This window comes from Aotus nancymaae, unplaced genomic scaffold (assembly GCF_030222135.1).
Source record: "Aotus nancymaae isolate 86718 unplaced genomic scaffold, 86718_ANA_hifiasm-v0.15.2.pri h1tg000076l, whole genome shotgun sequence".
In the NCBI taxonomy this organism is placed as follows: Eukaryota; Metazoa; Chordata; class Mammalia; order Primates; family Aotidae; genus Aotus; species Aotus nancymaae.
The window spans coordinates 13,012,308-13,034,479 of NW_026988491.1; the positions used below are offsets into that span (position 1 = coordinate 13,012,308).

The 22,172-nt window shown below is 45.7% G+C and overlaps 1 protein-coding gene across 1 annotated transcript in view; it reads right to left on the bottom strand.

The window, feature by feature from the left end:
* The window catches only part of FAM227A (family with sequence similarity 227 member A), a 52,695-nt gene extending 32,580 nt beyond the window's left edge, over positions 1 to 20,115 (bottom strand). The window contains exons 1-9 of the mRNA XM_064368336.1: positions 19,888 to 20,115; positions 15,889 to 15,971; positions 10,792 to 10,861; positions 9,885 to 9,960; positions 7,226 to 7,373; positions 5,188 to 5,289; positions 4,150 to 4,254; positions 1,774 to 1,897; positions 254 to 361 (exon numbers count right to left, since the gene is read on the bottom strand). Coding sequence (XP_064224406.1) covers positions 254 to 361; positions 1,774 to 1,897; positions 4,150 to 4,254; positions 5,188 to 5,289; positions 7,226 to 7,373; positions 9,885 to 9,960; positions 10,792 to 10,861; positions 15,889 to 15,971; positions 19,888 to 20,029 — 958 coding nt within the window. The 5' untranslated portion in view covers positions 20,030 to 20,115. The remainder of the gene's footprint in view (positions 1 to 253; positions 362 to 1,773; positions 1,898 to 4,149; positions 4,255 to 5,187; positions 5,290 to 7,225; positions 7,374 to 9,884; positions 9,961 to 10,791; positions 10,862 to 15,888; positions 15,972 to 19,887) is intronic.
* Between the last annotated feature and the right edge of the window lie 2,057 nt (positions 20,116 to 22,172).

A 22,172-nucleotide genomic window follows, 5' to 3' on the forward strand; every position in this document is an offset into this window, starting at 1 on the left:
CACAGCACAGTGCCTGGCACATAGGTACACATTATCGGGCATCTACTATTCCAATACAAAATTCCATCCCCCACCTCCCAATGATTGTGTTGTATATTACAGTCCACAAGCATGAAGAATTTTGGTGGCTAGTTTGGGGGTACTCAAGAGAGAACCTGACCTGAGGACATCAATGGTAAGGACATCAACTCCTCCCTCAGTTAGATGGTAGTCGGGTATGGCAGTGGCAAAGAGGGCGGGAGGCCGTAATTACCCTTTCTCAGTCTTCTTCTCTGTGACATTAATTCTTCTCTGTGGAATTGCTCTGGGTCTAGTTCTGAGTAGTCCCAGCTGTCATAGCTCTGTGGGCAAGGATAGGTGCCTAAGGGAGGAGTCAAGAGTGAGAATGGGGCTGGGCCTGGTGGTCACACCTGTAATCCCAGAACTTTGAGAAGCCAAGGTAGGAGGATCACTAGAGCCCAGGAGGCCAGCCTGGGCAACATAGTGGGACCCCATCTCTAAAACGAAAAGAAAAGAGTGAGAATGGAGACTTCTGTAAAAGAGGCCTGGGGATATCCTGCTGGCTCCTGGGAGGCTGGGCTTCCGGGGTTAGTCCTGCCCCATACTAGCCCTGTGGCCTTGGGCGAGTCACTTCCTCTCTAGGGGGCTTTGGCTTATTCCTCTGAAAATGGGGATGATGACCCTGCCCTACCTAACTGTCAACTGGGTGTAAGGGTCAGAACACACAGTGTGTGGGTCTCTGACGTGCTTTGCAAATGCAAATAACATTTTGTTATTTGCAAATGCAAATAAACAAAATAACATCTAGTTATTTGTTTTCCATGCCCCCTGTTCTGGCTAGACCATGAGTTCCCTGAGAACAGGGGCTGGGTCCTATTCATCTTTATACCTCCAGGGCTCTAGGTCTGGGACAAAATAAATAAATACAGTAGGTGCTTAGTAAATGTTTGTTTAACATTATCACACTTAGCTAATTGCCAGAAATGGCTTCTCTCTACACGTTTGACAGTGATGCTTCCGAGGATTACTTCAGACATTTGAGCCACTATGCAAAGCTGCTGGCTCCGTTGGACAAAGTGGACAGAGGGTTTATTACCAGGGATAAATGGGGGTAAGGAAGTGTAGCCTTGGACGTTAAGGGGAATAGCAAGGTGAAACAGCACAAATAGAAGACAGTCAGAAAATGGGAGGCAGGGTGGCATAATGGTCAAAGACCTAGCTTTGGAGTACCACAGCCCTGGAATGAACACCTATGCAGTGGCTCACGCCTCTAATCCCAGCACTTTGGGAAGCTAAGGCAGGCAGATCACAAGGCGAGGAGATCATATCAGAAGTCTGAGACCAGCCTGACCAACATGGTTGAAACCCCGTCTCCAGTAAAATTACAAAAATTATCTGGGTGTGGGTGGCAAGTGCCTATAATCCCACCTACTCAGGAGGCTGAGGCAGGAGAATCACTTCCCCGGAGACAGAGGTTGCAGTGAGCCGAGATCATACCATTGCACTCCAGCCTGGGCAACAGAGCGAGACTCCATCTCAAAAATAAGGAGGGGAGGGGATTAGGAAGGGATGTCTCAGAACTGTTTGGCCAAAGCAGGAAAATTTGTATTCCTTGGGGCTCCAACCACATACTTTGCTCTCTTTAATGTTAAGGAAAGAAGAGGAAGAATGTCTTGATGAAGGGGTGTCATAGCAAACAATAACATACCTAGGTACCAGTGGAAAACATTTTCCCAGAACTGCTTTCCCTAGTGGAAAAAAGTCACCTCTCACCTGAAATCCACAGGCTCATTGTGTTACAGATGTCAGACTTGAAATCGTGTGTGTTGAACCAGGACTGTGGGAAACAGCAACAGAAGCTGGTGTACACAGCTTTGCTCAGAAGTGAAGGCAGCCTCTGCAGAGCAAGCAGCACTCAGGCCACGTTCTCAACATCTCCACCCTGGCTTACATGATTTGGGGATGAGGAAGGACTTTTTTTTTTTTTTTTTTGAGACAAGGTTGTCACTGTGTCACCCAAGCTAGAGTTGAACTCCTGGCTGAAATGATCCTCTAATCCTCTTGTCTCAGCCTTCTGAGTAGCTGGGACTATAGGTGTGTACCACTGCACTCGGCTATACCTTTTAACCTACATAATCTAAGAAGTAAAATGGGGGCCGAGCGCAGTGGCTCATGCCTGTAATCCTAGCACTTTGGGAGGCCGAGGCGGGTGGATCACTTGAGATTGGGAGTTTGAGACCAGTCTGCCCAATACGATGAAACTCCGTCTCTACTAAAAATACAAAAAATTAGCCAGGCGTGGTGGCAGGTACCTGTGATCCCAGCTACTTGGGAGGCTGAGGCAAGAGAATTGCTTGAACCCAGGAGGCAGAGGTTGTAGTGAGCCAAGATCACCCTCACTACAGCCTGGGCAACAAGAGTGAAACTCTGTCTTAAAAAAAGGAAAAGGGGTATCAAATTATTACTGTTTCAATTTGCATTTTTTGTTACTGTTAAGGGCAAACATTTTCCCCACTCATACTTCTTCCTTGGTGAATTTGTAGTTTATACACTTTGTCCATTGGTCTATGGAGTGTTGAATATTTTCTTATTGATTTGTAAGAGTTCTTTATATTGTGTGACATATGGGCTACCTGTATTTTTTTGCATAGTTTGTCATTTGTCTTTAACTTTGTAGTAATTTTTTAAAAAACTATATAGTTAAATCTATCAGTCCTTTCCTTCATGGCCAATTCCTCCAGGTCATATTCACAAAGTCCTGGCTGGGCTTAGTGGTTAATGTCTTTAAGTCCAGCACTGCCTAGGTGGAAGGGTTGCTTGAGGCCAGGAGTTAGAGACCAGCCTGGGCAATATAGCAAGACTCTGTTTCTACAAAAATAAAAAATAAAAATAAAAAAATTTGCATATATATATATAAAACTCCTGAGGTCAGGAATTCAAGACCACCCCAGTCAACATGGTGAAACCCCATCTCTACTAAAAATACAAAAAAAAAAAAAAAATTAGCTGGGTGTGGTAGTACATGTCTGTAATCCCAGCTACTTGGGAGGCTGAGGCAGGAGAATCACTTGAATCCGGAAGGCGGAGGTTGCAGTGAACCAAGACCATGCCATTGCACTCCAGCTTGGGTGACAGAGAGACTCTGTCTTAAAAAAGAAAAAAAAAGAAAAGAAAGAAATTAGCTAGGAAAGGTGGCACATCCCTGTAGTCAAAGCTACTCAGGAGGCTGAGGATGGGGATTGTTCAAACGCAGGAATTTGAGGCTACAGTGAGTTATAATTGTACCACCCTGGCAACAAAAGCCAGACTCTGTCTCTAGAGAAAAAAAAAAAAAAACAAAGTCCTTCCTCAGCCCCAAATCATGTAAGTATTCACTTATATTTTCTCCTAGCAATTCTTTTAGTACATATATACTCATATAAAAAGTATATATGTATGGTCACATTTTTAATTTTTAAATTATATGCTTATTTAAATACACAGAAAAATATAAAATGCAAAGGGAGGCCAGGCGCAGTGGCTCACACCTGTATTCCCAGCACTTTGGGAGGCCGAGACAGGCAGATCACTTGAGGTCAGGCGTTTGAGACCAACCTGGCCAACATGGGGAAACCCTGTCTCTACTAAAAACAAAAATTAGCTGTGTGTGGTGGTATATGCCTGTAATCCCAGCTATTCAGAAGGCTAAGGCAGGAGAATCGCTTGAACCCAGAAGGCAGAGGTTGCAGTGAGTCGAGATTGTGCTATTGCACTCCAGCCTGGGCAACAGAGCGAGATTCTTCTCTAAATAAATAAATAAATGGAAAGGGAAAGTTTCTTATAACCTGACTTCCCGGTGACAAGCACTGCAAAGAGTTTGGTAAATATTTTTCCAGGTTTTTTTTTCTATTCATAGGCACATATACATATACATATATATATCACATAGAGTTGTATAAATTGCTTTGTTTTTCACTTAAATATATCATTGCATCTCTCAATCAGTATAAATAGCTCCACAGTATTTTTGTAACTTCTGCATTCCAAGTCGGTCTATGGATTATCACAATTTGCTAATTACTCCCTTATGGAAAGAATGTTTAAGACATTCTCTTGGCATCAGAAATGAAATCTAATGTGACTTTTTTTCATATAGTGGCTGATGCTCACTTTTATGAGTGCCTCTTCATAGTGGGACTTGGGTACGTGAAACAAAAGTAAGGCGTAGTGCTGGGCTATCCGGTTGAACAGATTATTCTGGAGCTCCTTGTTTGGCTGCCAGGAATAGAAATAAAAAAGGAATTACTAAAATCCCTTGCTGAAACAACTGAGGGGCTGGGATTTTTAAAATCAGTATTGCTTTCATTTCTAGGAATCTTATTCTCAAGATATTTAGCCTCAAGTGGTCATTTTTTTTGTTTGTTTTTGAGACGGAGTCTGGCTCTGTTGCCCAGGCTGGAGTGTAATGGTGCAATCTTGGCTCACTGCAACCTCCACCTCTTGGGTTCAAGTGATTCTCCTGCTTCAGCCTCCCGAGTAGCTGGGATTACAGGTGCCCATCACCATGCCCAGCTAATTTCTTGTATTTTTAGTAGAGACAGGGTTTCACCATGTTGGCCAGGCTGGTCTCAAACTCCTGACCTCAGGTGATCCACCTGCCTCAGCCTCCCAAAGTGCAGAGATTACAGGCGTGAGCTACTGCACCTGGCTTGATTTTTGTATTTTTAGTAGAGATGGGGTTTCACCATGTTGGTCAGACTGGTCTTGAACTCCTGACTTCAGGTGATCCACCCACCTCGGCCTTCCAAAGTGCTGGAATTACAGGTGTGAGCCACTACAACAGACTGCCTCATATGCTTTATGAAATAACATGTTCATTTTGGGGATGAGATTTACCAAGCACATACACAGAGGCAGAGCGCTGTTGAAGACAGTACCCTAACGCTGGCCCAGAAGCCCTGAGGTCTGCTCTCAACCCCACCTGTGACAGCTGTGCCACCAGCTCCTAACACCTGGGGGAGCCGCAGGATACTGTGCAATGGCTGAAGCAGAGGGTGTTTGGCTGAAGCACAGGTGGGGAGGGGACCAGATGACAGGTGAGGTGGCGGGGTGCTCCATGAGATAAGAGGGGCTTGTAGCCCAGGTCAAAGAGGATGGAATTTGTTCTGTAGAAAAAGAAGCAAGGCCGACAAGCAGATCTGTATTTACCTGGTACCATTCATGAAATATCCACCAAAAGCTATCCAGCCAGATGGCTCTTAGGGAAGGAGAAGAGAGAAACTTCTCTAATTCTCTACCCGAACAGAAACACTTGAAAAGAAATGAAATTCACATTATTATTATTGTTGTCATTCTTTTCTAAAAAATTAATCTGAAGTCAACATATTTTAGAGTGAACAGAAAAACCATCTAACCTGTCAGTGAGGCCTTACTCAGGTCATTTTACATACTCTCATTTAACCCCTTTAATAATCTTATGAGGCACACATTATTATCTAGTAGATGAAGAAACTGAGGACCAAAGTGGCAAGTGGCTGAGCCAGGATTGGAATCCACAACTCTAGACTCTGGACAGCTGCTCCACACCAACTACCTCCAGCTCTCAGCTCCTACGCTCAGCCAACAGCAACGCACATCAACCAATGCATACTGCTTTCCACTTCCTCACTATTGCAATGAACACTGCGGTGAGCATCTTTGTACACTGTCCTGTAGGGAACTTGATACTCTGAGCACCTGTCCCTCCTACTGCCCCTCCCCAAAGGAAAGTAGGAGCAAAGGGAATCAGGTACTCCGACACCTGGGCTGCCACTGCCAGGCCCAGAGACCAGCGCCCCTTCCCCTGGCTGACTACAGGCCATGCTAGCAGACGGCACTGTCTTTCTGGGCAGTGACTGGCCCAAATAGATTATCTCTGTTAGGAAGTCAGAATGTGAGAAATAGATGGGACAGACATAGCCCACAGAGAAGGCAGCAGGAAGAAGCCATGAAGAAGAGAGGAGGAAATGGCATGGGGAGAGGGAGAGGGAGACAGAGATAGAGAGATCGGGGCATGGCTCAAAGCAGCATTGAGAACTACAGGTGGAAGAGACTGAGATGCTGGGTCTCAGGAATGGTGGGGTGACTGGTTAGGAGCTCAGGGGACAATGATCAGACCTGCTTTGGGGACACCAGAGTTGTTTGATGATGAAGAGCCATGCAGCACAGTTGTAGAGCAGCTGAGACCATTTTCTGGGCTTCCTCTCTTCTCCAAGACCTCCTTACAATGAACCCCCATCATCGGAGCAGCCAGTGTTTATGTTGGTTGAGCAGACAGGTTCCTCTGAGCCTTATAATACTTCCTTCCTTTCTTCTCAAGGAACCCAGTGTGCTCTATTGCACAGCTCTGCAAGGAGGCATACTCACCCCCGGGGTGTGAGAAGAAAATATTCAAAATAACATCTTAATAAGAAAGAAAAGCAACTGGCCGGGCATAGTGGCTCATGCCTGTAATCCCAGCATTTTGGGAGGCCGAGGATGTGGAGGGGAAGACGGCTTGAGACCTGGAGTTTGAGACTAGCCTGGGCAACCTAGCAAGACCTTGTCTCTACAAAAAAAATTTTAAAAACTAGCCAGTGTGGTGGTGCACGATACTCAGGAGGTTAAGGTGGTAAGATCACTTGAGCCAAGGAGTTTTCTTGTTTTTTTTTTTTTTGGTTTTTTTTTTTGAGATTAAGTCTCGATCTGTTGCCAGGCTAGAGTGCAGTGGCACAATCTCGGCTCACTGCAACCTCTGCCTCTGAGCCGGGAGTTTGAGGCTGCAGTGACTGCACTCCAGCCTGGGTGACAAAGGGAGACCCTGTCTCAAAAAAGTAAGAAAGAAAAAGAAGAAAAGAAGGAAGGAAGAAAATAAAGAAACAGAAAAGAGAAGAAAAGAAAAGAGAGATTAAGTGTACTAATATGCATTGTAGTGACTGGCAACAGAACAAGTATACAATTTATAAACAGACACATTTCCATGAGGGTTTGTGATCAAAATTTTGCACCAGTAGGATATGTGATCAAAACTGTCTGAAGACTGTTGCTCTGGCAGAAGGAATCTGGGTTTTGCAGTGAAGTTGGGCTGGGGTTCCTAGCTTAGCTCAGCCACCTGTCAGCCTGTGGCCCTAGGTGAGTTCCTCAATTTCTCCTGGGGTGTGAAAGGGTGACAGCTGCATCTGCCCTATGATGTGGCAAAGTTAGGGCAGGCACTGCTCTCTTTCCTTACCTTGCCACTAACGTGGTTTCTCTCAGACTGGATCACATTGCCCACCATATCACAGAAGTCCACTCCATTGGGAAGCTTGCTTGGCTTGGAGCTGTTAAAGTTGGAATACTGGTACAGCTCCGCCAGTAGATTTTTATCTGCTGTTTTCTAAAGCAAAAGAGCAGAATATGAAAATGGGGTTCATCATTTTGACAGTTTGAAACAATATGCTAGCTTCCCCTCTTTATTATGAAGACAATATAACAACCTTTTCGAATGTTGAGAAAATGGAGCGTTTATGATCCTAGGACCCCTTCCAAACTCCTATCTACATTTTTTTTTTTTTTTTTTTTTTTTTGAGATGGAGTCTCCCTCTGTCACCCAGGCTGGAGTGCGGTGGTGTGATCTTGGCTCACTGTAACCTCCACCTCTCAGGTTCAAGCAATTCTCCTGCCTTAGCCTCCTGAGTAGCTGGGATTACAGGTACCCACCGCCATGCCCGGATATTTTTTTTTGTATTTTTAGTAGAGATGGAGTTTTACCATGTTGGCCAGGCTGGTCTTGAACTCTTGACCTCAGGTGATTCACCCACCTCAGCCTCCCAAAGTACTATCTACATTGTTTCTGTTTTCCCTTAACAGGCTTTGAGCAAATGTATACAAACACAAATACGTAACTTTAATCGTAATATGATTCATATGTGATTTGTCTGGCTGACTTTGACCGCTCTAAGAAGTATAATATATATATGATTTTTATGTTCTGCTTTATCTACTTTAGATTCTCATGTAGTTTTGTCTTCAAAATTATCATTTAAAAAATTATCACTTAAGATGATATATCTTAAGATGTGCTATAATTTAATTAACTATTCATTGAATACTTCCAGTTACTATTACTATCATGAACAGCTTGCAGACAGTAATATCCATTATTAGCATAATAATTAATTAATAATAATAATTAAGCCTACTTAAGACTTAGGCAGTATTAAGGAAGGGGAACTTTATTTAGTGTGCATTTCTTAATATACTAACAATGGATATTACTATCTTTGTGGTTTTTAATATATATCATTAAATGATTTTTACAATAAAACTAAAACATGATGTCTATAAAAAATATAAAAATATGGAAAAGAGGAAACTACTGCCACCCAAAGGCACCCACTGAAACATCTGGATGGCCCAAATGACTTCCCAACTGGGCTCTGGCCATGGGCAGTGGAAGAACAGCTCATGATTCGTGGCACTGACTCTGAGTCAGATGACTGGAGTCAGGTGTCAGGTCTGCCACGTGCTGGCTATGCCACCTTGTGCAGGACACTTGGCTCAGCCACCATCAATGGACTGTATGACAGTTTCAATGCAGACTCACACACCCCCTCAGGCTTTGTGCTGTTTTGGAATTTCCTAGGCTAACAAGTGTAAGAAGGAAATGAACAACATACTGTTTCAGATTCCCCAGCATTTAAAAGTTTGGATACCTAAGACTCATGTAGTGCAAAGAACAAGCCAAGGGCCGGGCGCAGTGGCTCATGCCTGTAATCCCAGCACTTTGGGAGTCTGAGATGGGCAGATCACTTGAGGTTGGTAGTTTGAGACCAGCCTGGCCAACATGGTGAAACCCTGTCTGTACTAAAAATACAAATTTAGCTGGGCGTGGTGCTGCATGTCTGTAATCCCAGCTACTTGAGAGGCTGAGGCAGGAGAATCACTTGAACCCTGGAGGGTGGAGGTTGCAGTGAACCGAGATCACACCACTGCACTCCAGCCTGGGCAACAGAGAGAGATTCCATCTCAAAGAAAAAAAGAATAAGTCAAGGAGAATCTGAACTGGGGTCTGTGTGGTGGGGCCAGAATGCTGCAGGGAAGGCAGAAGGGAGAGCCTGCCTTAAGTCAGAGGACTGAGCAGGAAGTGGGGCCTGGCATCCGTGAGCTGCATGACCCTATGACAGTCACCTTACCACTCCTGAATCTTAACTTCCTGAGGCGTCTGCAGCAAGTCTGCAGTGGCACAACTAGCATGGGGTGTGACTCAGAGCAGTTGTACAGGAGCCTGCAGTGTGGACAGCCCTTTGCAGCTGCGTGGCACAGTGGCTCTGGACTAGACCTGAACATCTCTGAGGGGAGACACCTTTTTTCTTTTGTTTTGTTTTTTTTTTTTTGAGACAGAGTCTTGCTCTGTAGCCCAGGCTGGAATACAGTGGCGTGATCTTGGCTCACTGCAACCTCCGCCTCCAGGGTCCCGGTTCAAGCAATTCTCCTGCCTCAGTCTCCTGAGGAGCTGGGATTACAGGCGCACACCACTATACCCAGCTAATTTTTGTATTTTTAGTAGAGATGGGGTTTCACCATGTTGGCCAGGCTGGTCTTGAACTCCTGACCTCATGATTCACCCACCTCAGCCTCCCAAAGTGCTGGGATTACAGGCATGAGCCACTGTGCTCGGCCAAGAAACTTTCTAAGTTCTAAAAATAAACAGACACATGACCTCTGCAACACTCCCTATGGGCTCTGCCCTTTTGAGGGTGTCATGAGAAATTCTGGATTTAGGAACTCTGTGATTTTCCTTCATAATCACTACCCAGGCACCAAGTATTCTCCTCCCCAGGAATAAAATCTTTATTTCATGCCTAGCAGAAGCCAGACAGAAACGGCCCAGCAGTAGATCCCTTATCCTTTTTATAACAAAATATCTGGCATGTCTGAGTTCTGAGCCCTTCCAGGAATACTGAGATTTTTGTTGTCTCTTGACTGCCAAAAAATGGAGGAAGAGATAAAAGAGTAACGACAGGGTCTGTCCACAACTGTGCAGTGCTTACAACTGTGCTTTTTCATTCCACCTGAGCTGCCAAATGACACTCCTACTACTATTCTCGTAGATCCCAACTGTGTTGCCGACTTATCTGATTAGACCACTTGATCCAGGGAAGCAGCAAGGAGGAGCAGACGGGCTGTGACTTTAGGTAAGTTACTCCCCTCCCTCCAAGGCTGTTTCCCCATCTATAAAATATATTAAATGGTACCTACCTCCCAGGTGTTATAAAAACTTAACAAGGAGGCTGGGTGCGGTGGCTCATGCCTGTAATCCCAGCACTTTGGAAGGTTGAGGCGGGTGGATAACCTGAAGTCAGGAGTTCGAGACCAGCCTGACCAACATGGTGAAACCCCATCACTACTAAAAATACAGAAATTAGCTGGGCGTGGTGGCACATGCCTGTAATCCCAGCTACTCGGGAGGCTGAGGCCGAAGAATCACTTGAACCTGGGAGGTGGACGTTGCAGTGAGCTGAGAGTACACCACTGCACTCCAGCCTGGGCGACAGAGGGAGACTCCATCTCAAAAAAAAAAAAAAAAAAATTAACAAGGGAATGTGGATAAAAGTGTCACATGTAGGTGGTGTCTAAATGGTACTATTCCTCCCTCCTTCTTGCCCAATGTCAAGAAGTCAGATTTAAGGCTCCTTCAGAAGAAGACAGAAATATCCTCATCTGAAACTTGGGATTCCTACTCAGTTGCATTTTAGATACTAAAAATACCAAACCCCATGAAAACAGCATCAAGGCTAAGAGAAAGATTTTTGCCTCTGTCTCCTGGGCTGCCGCGACTTTTCTCTCTTAAAGCCTTTTTCTCCAACTCAAATCTCTCAATTGCCTTCAAAAACCAAGAAAAAGGAGGCATTAGGGATTAATGCAAATCCTGAAGAAGGGTGGGGTCAGGAACTGGGCCTTTTCTCTTAGACCTGGAACAAAGTTTGTGGCCAGTACCTTGTCTTTCCACAGGTGGTAGGTCCTGGTGGCCTCAATGTCACTGACATCATTCCCCAGAGTGTCCCCACTGTCTCACACTGCCCCTTCTTCTAGGAGTATGTGATTTAGAGCAGGAATTGGAAATTAAACAAGCTATTGTTTAATTTCTTTGTAAAAGTGGGATAATAATAGCTATCATCCACGTTCCTTGTAAAGGTCAAAAATAAAGTACTTAAAGTATTTTAAAACACTGGCAAAGAGGCTATCAGATAGGAGCTGTTCAATAAGGGGTATCTATTATTTCCCCTTGACCTCTCAAGAGAGACTTCTCTTGATCTCTGACTCCTCCCCACCCCCCATCCTCCTACCCCCCTGAAAAGAAAGAAAAATGAATGTCAGCTGGGTGCAGTGCCTCACGTCTGTAATCTCAGCACTCTGGGAGGCTGAGGCGGATGGATCACGAGGTCAGGAGTTTGAGATCAGCCTGACCAACATGGTGAAACCCTGTCTCTACTAAAAATACAAAAGTTAGTCTGGCATGGTGGCACATGCCTGTAATCCCAGCTACTTGGGAGGCTAAGGCAGGAGAATCGCTTGAACCTGGGAGGTGGAGGTTGTGGTGAGCTGAGATCGTGCCACTGCACTCCAGCCTGGGTGACAGAGTGAGACTCCATCTCATAAAAAAAAAAAAAGAAAAATGAATGTTAGTGACCCAAGTTGCATTGATTAGCAACCAACAATCCAGCAATGAACTTAGATAACAAAGTTAACAAAGAAGTATGAGTCTATGAGTCTGTGTTTTTGCCCTCAAGGAACTTATAGTCTATTTGGAGAGCCAGATCGGCATCCATGAAACAATTAAGTGCTAAACCGCTGTGATTAGGAATCAAAATATGAGGTCAATGTGGGCCAGAGCAGTCACAGAGGACTGTCTGGAAGAGGTGGACATGAGTGTCGGTGGCATCAGACTCTTGAGCTTGATAAACTGGGAAATGCCTCTCCAGGCCTCCCCCATCTTACCCTTGCATTGGCACTCCCTGCTCTGCATAAGTGAAAGGTACTGGACACGTGTGCAGGGGTGTGTGTATCTGTGTGTGTGCCAGTGGGCGGGGTGGGGGGGGCAGTCATATGGGTTAGTCTGTGTATTAACATTGTTACTCCAATTAAGCAAGCTGAAATTCAAGGCATGATGAATGAATTGGATGGGTATGAGTCACTGTAGCAATATAGCAATATCTCTGATCTTTACCAATGTCACTGTGGCAGACATTGTATGGCCTGGAAGGATGGATAAGATTGTACAGAAAGAGGGGAGAAAAGATAGTTGAATGTTGAAAGAAGAGCAAGTTTTAGGGGAAAGGTGGTAAGACCAGGACTGAGCTGAGTTTACCTTTGACATGACTGCAGGACCTACAAGTGGGGCTGTTCTCCAGGAAGGCAACTCCCAAACCGGGCCAATGACTGGCATTTTGGGAAGTATTCAAATATACAGATTCCCAAGCCTTCGTGTTAGAGATATTTATTTCCTAGGTCTGCATCGGGTCTTGAATTTTTTATGCATTTATTGTGGCTCCTGAATAATTCTCTACTTAAATTTTAAAAACCAATAAGCAATTTACATGATATAAGATTAAACAACACAGTCAAAAGTCTCCTTCTTACACCTTGCCCAATTCCCATCCCTATAGACAACCAACCTTGTTTTTTGCATACGCTTCCAGAGATGTTCCATCCCCATTCAAATAGGAGCAGGCCAGACGCACTGTTCTGTACCTTGTTCTTTTCACTTACTATCAGAGAGCTCTTTTAGTTTTTAAAAAGTTCCAAGGAGGCTGGGCGCAGTGGCTCATGCCTGTAATCCAAGCACTTTGGGAGGCTGAGGTGGGCGGATCACCTGAGGTTAGGAGTTTGAAACGAGCCTGGCCAAGATGGCTAAACCCCGTGTCTACTAAAATTACAAAAATTAGCCGGGCATATTGGCAGGCACCTGTAATCCCAGCTACTCAGGAGGCTGAGGCACCAGAATTGCTTAAACCCCAAGTGGGGAGGTTGCAGTGAGCCAAGACTGAACTACTGTATTCCAGCCTGGGTGACAGAGTGAGACTCTACCTCAAAATAAAAAAATCTCCAAGGAGAGTCTGATGATTAGTTAGGTACAGGGATCATTGCTCTAGGTAGCTGAAAACAGAAGATTGAAATGCAGATGAGAAGCTAGAATTTGTGACTATATCATACATTCCACAAATATTTCCTGCTCATCTACTAAAGGCCAAATGCTGTGCCCAATGTCAAAGATGCAACAATGAACAGTGGATACCATACATGCCCTCCAAAGGTTCACAGCCTGGCAGGGGAGAAGCAGGTCATTACAGGGTGATCAGTGATGCCGAGAACAGGGACAGGATGCCAAGAGAATACACAGAGGGGTGTTTACACTAGCTGTGCAGTTAAGGGTGTAGGGACGGACTTCCTAGAGGAGTGACTTACAGGCTGAGAACTAGGTCAGTGGCGAGGCTGTGATGGTGGGCAACTTGCTCTTGAAGGAGTGAGTCTGATAAGAGGAGCTAAGCGAGGCCAGGAACGGTGGCTCATGCCTGTAATCCCAGCACTTTGGGAGGCCAAGGCGGGCTGATCACCTGAGGTCAGGAGTTAGAGACCAGCTTGACCAACATGAAGAAACCCATCTCTAGTAAAAATACAAAATTAGCTGGGCGTGGTGGTGCATGGCTGTAATTCCAGCTATTCAGTAGGCTGAGGCAGGAGAATCGCTTAAACCTGGGAGGCGGAGATTGCGGTGAGCCAAGATTGCACCACTGCACTCCAGCCTGGGCAATGAGATCGAAACACCATCTCAAAAAAAAAAAAATTGCTAAGCAAAGTTCTTGTTCAGAAACTAGAGAGAAACGCACACTAGTGCTAGGATGTGGCTGTCAGGAGCAACTTTGATCCCCATGTGCCCTGGGGGAAGGGACACCTTGCCTGTCCTTCCCGCTCCTCTGCCCAGGCAGCTGGTCAGGTCTGTCAGATGCCTAGTGCCTACTGCCTACTGCCACCAGAACTCATCCCCAGGCTCCCTGTCTACCCTCTCATGGATAGTTTGCCACATTCTTTATGTGTCCAGAGCTTGACTTCTGAGTACCAGTAGTCAGACTGGTTTCCCCAGCATCTGTCCTGCCCTGGTAGATGGCACCTAGCACTTGGTGTATAAGAAGTGCCTAATTGGGCTGGGCGCGGTGGCTCACGCCTGTAATCCCAGTACGTTGGGAGGCCGAGGCGGGTGGATCACGAGGTCAAGAGATCGAGACCATCCTGGTCAACACGGTGAAACCCCGTCTCTACTAAAAATACAAAAATTAGCTGGGCACGGTGGCGCGTGCCTGTAATCCCAGCTACTCAGGAGGCTGAGGCAGGAGAATTGCCTGAACCCAGGAGGCGGAGGTTGCGGTGAGCCGAGATCGCGCCATTGCACTCCAGCCTGGGTAACAAGAGCGAAACTCCGTCTCAAAAAAAAAAAAAAAAAGAAGTACCTAATAGATGTGCACTAATGAACAAATCCTGAGGTCTGCTGATCTCAGACCTCTGAGTCTCATGCCCAGGTTGCAAGCTGTGCCCTATTTCCATTCCAGCCAAGGCTGGTGGAACACCTGAGGTTAGAAGGTCGAGACCAGCCTGGCCAACACGGTGCAATCTGATCTCTACTAAAAATACAAAAATTAGCTGGGTGTGGTGGCGGACGCCTGTAATCCCAGCTACTCAGGAGTCTGAGGCAGGAGAATCACTTGAATCCGGGAGGTGGAGGTTGCAGTGAGCTGAGATCATGTCACTGTACTCCAGCCTGGGTGATGCAGCAGGACTCTGTCTCAAAAAAAAAAGGGGAATGGGAACTAAAGACTGAACAGACACCTCACCAAAGAAGATCTGCTGATGGTAGGTAAATAAGGATACACAAAGATATATGTCATCGAGGAAATGAAAATTAAAACAACAATGAGATACCACTACACACCTATTAGAATGACCAAAATCTAGAACACTGACACCACCAAATACTAGTGAGGATACGGAGCCACATGAACTCTCATTCACTGCGGGTGGGAAGGAAAAATGATAACATGACTTTGGAAGAGAGTTTGCCAGTTTCTTTTCTTTCTTTCTTTTTTTTTTCTGAGACGAAGTCTCACCCCATCACCCAGGCTGGAGTGCACTGGCACGATCTCGATCTCGGCTCAGTGCAACCTGTGCCTCCCAGGTTCAAGCAATTCTCCTGCCTCAGCCTCCTGAGTAGCTGGGATTACAGGTGTGCACCACCACGTCCAGCTAATTTTTTGTATCTTTAGTAGAGACAAGGTTTCAGGATGCTGGCCAGACTCGTCTTAAACTCCTGACCTCATGATCTGCCCACCTTGGCCTCCCAAAATGCTGGGATTACAGGTATGAGCCACTGCACCTGGCCAAGTTTGCCAGTTTCTTTCTTTTTTTTTTTTTTTTTTTGAGACAGAGTTTCGCTCTTGTTACCCAGGCTGGAGTGCAATGGCGCGATCTCGGCTCACCGCAACCTCCACCTCCTGGGTTCAGGCAATTCTCCTGCCTCAGCCTCCTGAATAGCTGGGATTACAGGCATGCGCCACCATGCCCAGCTAATTTTTTGTATTTTTAGTAGAGACGGGGTTTCACCATGTTGACCAGGATGGTCTCGATCTCTTGACCTCGTGATCTACCCGCCTCGGCCTCCCAAAGTGCTGGGATTACAGGCGTGAGCCACCGCGCCCGGCCCGCCAGTTTCTTACAAAACATACTCTTACCATATGATCTAGCAATTGTGCTCCTTGGTATTTACTTACATGAAGTGAAACCTTACATCCACACAGAGACCTGCACATGGATGCTTATAGCAGTTTTATTTGTAATTGCCCAAACTTGGAAGTAACTCACCAGGCCGTTGGCTGGAGGCTCAGTACGCAGATTTATGTCAGCAATCTTTTGGTTCACCTGGTGCATGGAGCCAATGAGACAGGCTGGGAGGTGAGTCTGCTAAGGAAACTCTGGGCGGTGATTACACACACAACAGGATGGGGCTCGTCTGGTGAGAAGGGCAGCCCCTGTCTACACGACCTCCGTCCTTAGTTATTTTCTTTGCAAACTTTCATATTTTTCACATTTCTTTCTTCCTTTTCTTTGAGACAGGGCCTTGATCTGTTACCCATACTGGAGTGCAGTGGTGCAATCATGGCTCACTGCAGCAGACCTCTCGGACTCAATCGATCCTCCCACCTCAGCCTCCCAAGTAGCTGGGACTACAGGCATACACTACCATGCCTGGCTTATTTTTAAAATTTTCTGTAGAGACACAGTTTCGCCATGTTTCCTAGGCTGATCTCACATTCCTGGTCTCAAGTGATCCACCCACCTCAGCCTCCTAAAACGCTGGGATCACAGGCATGAGTCACCGCACCCAGCCCACATTTCATCTTTTTTTAAATGAGTTACTTTGCAAATTATAAATGAGAGGTGACCATATTATAGACATCTTGAAACATATTTTTATATATGTCGCTTTTTAGTGAAAAAGAGCCATCCATGATGCCACCACCCTTACAACTCTGTTAGTACTTGGGAACTTTCCTGCCAGTATTTCTTACATACCTATTTTTGTCCGTATTTTATAATCTCAGTGTATACCTGTTTTACTACTCTGATTTCTCTTCCATTCATTATTAGGAGCATTCTTTCTTCGGCTAAAGAATTTTCATAATAATCATTTTAAGTGACATTATACTAATCTATTTGGAGGAAACACCTTAATACACTTAACTGTTCCTTGGAGATTGACGATTTAAGTTATTTACACTTTTTTACAATTATAAATAATGCTGGCAGGGTGCAATGGCTCACACCTGTAATCCCAGCACTTTGGGAGAACTAGGCAGGCGGATCATGAGGTCACGAGTTTGAGACCAGCCTGGCCAACATAGTGAAACCTCATCTCTACTAAAAATACAAAAAATTAGCTGGGGGTGAGGCAAGATAATTGCTTGAACCTGGGAGGTGGAAATTGCAGTCAGCCGAGATTGCACCGCTGCACTCCAGCCAGGCAACAGTGCGAGACTCTATCTCAAAAATAAAATAAAATAAAATAAAATGCTGTGTGTCAGGCATGGTGGCTCACACCTGCAATCCCAACACTTTGGGAGGCTGAGGTGGGCAAATCACTTGAGGTCAGGAGTTTGGGATCAGCCTGGCCAATATGGTGAAACCCCATCTCTACTAAAAATACAAGAAGTAGCCAGGCGTGGTGGCACATACCTATAGTCTCGGCTACTCGGGAGGCTGAGGCAGAAGAATCGCTTGAACCTGGGAGGCGGAGGTTGCAGTGAGTTGAGACTGTACCACTGCACTCTGGCCTGGGTAACAAAAAAACAAAAACAAAACAAAACAAAAAAACAAAGAAAATAAAAAATAAATAAAGCTGTGATGCACATGTCACATGGAGAGCTGTTTCCATATTTTAGAATATTTCTTTATGCGAGATTTTCAGGTGACAATGACTGCGTCAAAGGGTATCTTAACCTTGTTTATCACTTGAAATCTGTTCAGCTCGATGGCCCCTCTTCCTATCCTCTCAGCTTTTACATTGCTTTCTGTCTTAGCCTCAATGGTCTAGGATATATTCTTTGTAAAAGCCCCATAATCCTATCATCCCTCACTCCCTTCACATAAAGCAAGGTTCACTTTTACTTCCATTACTCTCAAGTGTTCTTACAAATCAGAGGACACTTGAAAAATGAAGACACCAAGAAGGGACATGACAAATTCACAGCAGGTGAAATGGACTTGTTTGGAGTGAGATTAAGAAGAAAGAGGGGACATTGGAAAGCGGCCCTGCAGAATGAGACCCTGAAGCAAATTCTGATGGGATCACAATTTGCCTTATCTTAAGAAGGGCTTCTGAGAGGCATGGAAGGTGACGGGGGAGAGTGGTACATGCAGCTGGCTGTTGGCAGCAAGGTCTGAAGTCAAATAAGCTCTACAGGAGATGGAAAGGCCTGGGGTTATTTATAGCCCCAGAGGGTTATTTGCTGGACAAACTGTAAGGTCCTCCAGAGATAGAGTTCTGTGACACTGGAATACAACGCAGGGTCAGTGAGACGAGGATGAATGAAGACAGGCCAGGGCAGTAAGATACTGGTAGAGCCTGGATGATGCCAGAAGAAGCAGATTTTGGGCCAGGTGGAAGGGCTGGCAGGTAAGAAGAGGCAAGGCCAATCTGATCCATTTAAAAAAAAAAAAAAAAAAAACGGCTGGGCGTGGTGGCTTATGCCAGCACTTTGGGAGACGGAGGCGGGTGGATCACCTGAGGTTGGGAGTTTGAGACCAGCCTGACCAACACAGAGAAACAACCCCATCTCTACTAAAAATACAAAATTAGCCAGGCATGGTGGCACATGCCTGTAATCCCAGCTACTCAAGAGGCTGAGGCAGGAGAATCGCTTGAACCTGGGAGGCGGAGGTTGTGATGAGCTGAGATCACACCATTGCACTCCAGCCTGGGCAATGAGAGTGAAACTACATCTCAAAAAAAAAAAAAAAAGTTGGTGGCAAAAAAAAAAAAAAGCAGGCATGGTGGCTCACAGCTGTAATCCCAGCACCTTGGGAGGCCAAGGTGGGTGGATACTTGAGGTCAGGAATTCGAGTCTAGCCTGGCCAACACGGTGAAACCTCATCTCTACTAAAAATACAAAAATTAGCTGGGCATGGTGGCTCACACCTGTAATCCCAGATACTTTGGAGGCTGAGGCAGAAGAATCGCTTGAACCTGGGAGGCGGAGGGTGCAGTGAGCTGAGACCTCGCCATTGCACTCCAGCCTGGGCAACAGAGTGAGACTCTGTCTCAAAAAAAAAAAAAAAAGGAAAAAGAGAAAAGAAAAAGCTGGGTTTTATGCCTATCTGTCTGAGGGTGGAGGGTTGTACCATGACTTCTTAGTTGCTATAATAACATCTATAATTCCTTGGGAGGTAGAAGGGAAAGAAGGCAACCATTTTTAAAAATGAGCTTTTAAACTCTTCTTCCCCATTCTTTCAACAAATATTCCAGAATGTCTTCCTTTGGGGCTCCTTCTGATTACATTAGTAAAAATACTGGAGTCAAACAATCCTTCACAGTCTCAAATTCAAAAAATGAATGTGCTGGGTATGGTGGCTCACGTCTATAATCCCAACACTTTGAGAGGCCGAGGCAGGTGGATCACTTGAGGTCAGGAATTCAAGACCAGCCAGGCCAACATGGTGAAACCCCTTTTCTATTAAAATTTGAAAAATTAGCCAGGCATGATGGCGGGTGCCTATAATCCCAGGCTACTTGGGAAGCTGAGGCAGAAGAATCACTTGAACCTGGGAAGCGGAGGTTGCAATGAGCCGAGATCGCACCACTGTACTCCAGCCTGGGCGACAGAGTGAGACACTGTCTCAAAAAAAAAAAAAAAAGAATGTGGCTGGGTGCAGTGGCTCATGCCTGTAACCCCAACACTTTGGCTGAACCAGGTGGATCACTTGAGGTCAGGAATTCAAAACCAGCCTAGCCAACATGGTTAAATCCCATTTCTACTAAAAATACAAAACATTTAGCTGGGTGTGGTGGTGGGCGCTTTTAATCCCAGCTACTTGGGAGGCTGAGGCAGGAAAATTGCTTGAACCTGGAAGACAGAGGTCTCAGTGAACTGAGATTGTGCCACTGCACTCCAGCCTGGGTAACAGCATGAAACTCCGTCTCACATACACACACAAAAAACACACAAAAAAAGAATACAATGAATGTGTAAGGGACGAGCTAATAAGTAATATGCATTATAGACCTGAGCACTGATTAGATCTTGGGGGCATGACTGAAGTTAGGTGTATTTGGTCTGATTGTAGGTGACACCACCAGAAGGATACAGGGTGGATTGTCCCCTAACTCCTTCCTCACAGTCTTCACCATTGCATTCCGTAAGACAAGCAAGACAGCCAGGTGCTCATCCACTGGTATCATAGGGAGGGTGGTGAGGTTGATGACCTCCATCTTCCTGAAATGATTCATTGTCCAATTTCTTGTAAATGGACAAACAAAAAGTGTTCACTTTTAAGAGCTTCTCATTTTCCACTCCAATCTTGTCCTTTTTTTAATCAGCCTTCTGGAAATCAGAAACAGCATAGACCCAGCTCAGAAAACACAAGAGGAAAAGCCCAACCACGTTTGCCAGCTACGCAGGGCTGATGGCGAAGCACGTCTCATGCCTGCACAGCGAATTAAAGGGTTCTGTCTGAGACGCCCATACTTAAATGAGGATTTCAAGGTATATGGACTTGTTCTTCCAATGTCTGATGCCTGACTCTCCCTCTCCTCCTACCCCATGATGAAAATTGTTCTAGTTTTTTTTTTTTTTGAGACAGAGTCTTGCTCTGTCGCCAGGCTGGAGTGCAGTGGTGCGATCTCGGCTCACTGCAACCTCCGCCTCCAGGATTCAAGGGATTCCCCTGCCTCGGCCTTCTGAGTAGCTGGAACTACAGATGTGTGCAACCACGCAGGACTAATGTTTTGTATTTTAGTACAGACGGGGTTTCACCATGTTGGCCAGGATGGTCTCGATCTCCTGACCTCGTGATCCGCCTACCTCGGCCTCCCAAAGTGCTGAGATTACAGGCGTGATCCACTTCTCAGCCAATTGCTCTAGTTTTAAAAATAAAGAGACTAGAGTGTGAAAAAAGGCCAGGGCTCCAGACTACTCGAGACCACTCAGCAAGTCAGTTCCCAAACTAGAAATGAAATCAGATGTTTGTTTCTCTGAGCCCCGACTCTAAAATAGAATTAGATGAAGTGACCCTAAGACTCTCTCCAGCTCTCTGATACTGTGATTCTAGAATATGGGGTCCATCTCCTTAGCACAAGGCTCCTGATCAACCTGAGGCTTTTTGTTCCCTCTCAGAAAACTGGGCCCAACCCTACTCTTCCTCCTTGGCTCTAGAACATCCTGGCCTGCCAGGTCTCCTAGGTCCTTGCTTCTTGGCCAGGAGCCCATTACTACCATTTGTGGGCCCTCTGGGTCCAGAGTCCAGTGTGACAGACCTTGTTATAATAGAGCAAAAGACTTAGATCCTTGCCAGGCATGGTGGCTCATGCCTGTAATCCCAGCACTTTGGGAGGCCAAGGTGGGTGGATCACCTAAGGTCGGGAGTTTGAGACCCGCCTGACCAACTTGGAGAAACCCTGTCTCTACTAAAAATACAAAATTAGCTGGGTGTAGTGGCACATGCCTGTAATCTCAGCTATTCGGGAGGGTGAGGCAGGAGAATCACTTGAACCTGGGAGCAGGGGGGTTGCGGTGAGCTGAGATCACGCCATTGCACTCCAGCGTGGGCAACAAGAGGGAAATCCCGCCTCAAAGAAAAATAAGAAATAAACTAAAATGAATAAAGACTTAGATCCTGTCCTCTAGAAGCTCATGTATAATGGACAGAGAAAATGTCCAGTTTGGTGGGAACATGAACTCCACTGCCCCCTTTCATCATACTCTCCTTCCTTCTCCTCCGTTTCAGGTCTTTGCTCCACCGTCTTCTCCACAGTCATGCATCCTGCACGCCTGACCCGCAGAACTTCTTCCTGGTCCCTGATCACATGCTCTTCCTACCTCTACGCCTTTGCACATATGGTTCCTTCTGTTGGACAATACCAAGGTGATACATCTGTGGAAACCTCAAATTATTCCAAGCCATTAGCACTATGCCTCCTCTGCAAAGACGAGGGTTGTGCATTCATCTGTTACAAGACTCACAACAGTGAACAGGAATGATTTGCTTCTACTGCTTTCTCCATTAGGCAAATTATGGATTAACTATGATTCCTTTCAGACTTACAATAGTTTTTTTTTTTTTTTTTTTGAGATAGGATCTCCCTCTGTAGCCCAGACTGGAATGCAGTGGTACAATCTCGGCTCACTCACTGCAGCCTTGATTTCCTGGGCTCAAGTGATTATCCTGCCTCAGCCTCCCGTGTATCTGGGACTACAGGTGCCCGCCACCATATATGGCTAACTTTTGTATTTTTAGTAGAGATGGGGTTTCACCATGTTGGCCAGGCTGGTCTCGAACTCCTGACCTCAGGTGATCCACCCACCTTGGCCTCTCAAAGTGCTGGGATTACAGGCGTGAGTCACCGCTCCTGACCCCTTCTGAATATTTCATCA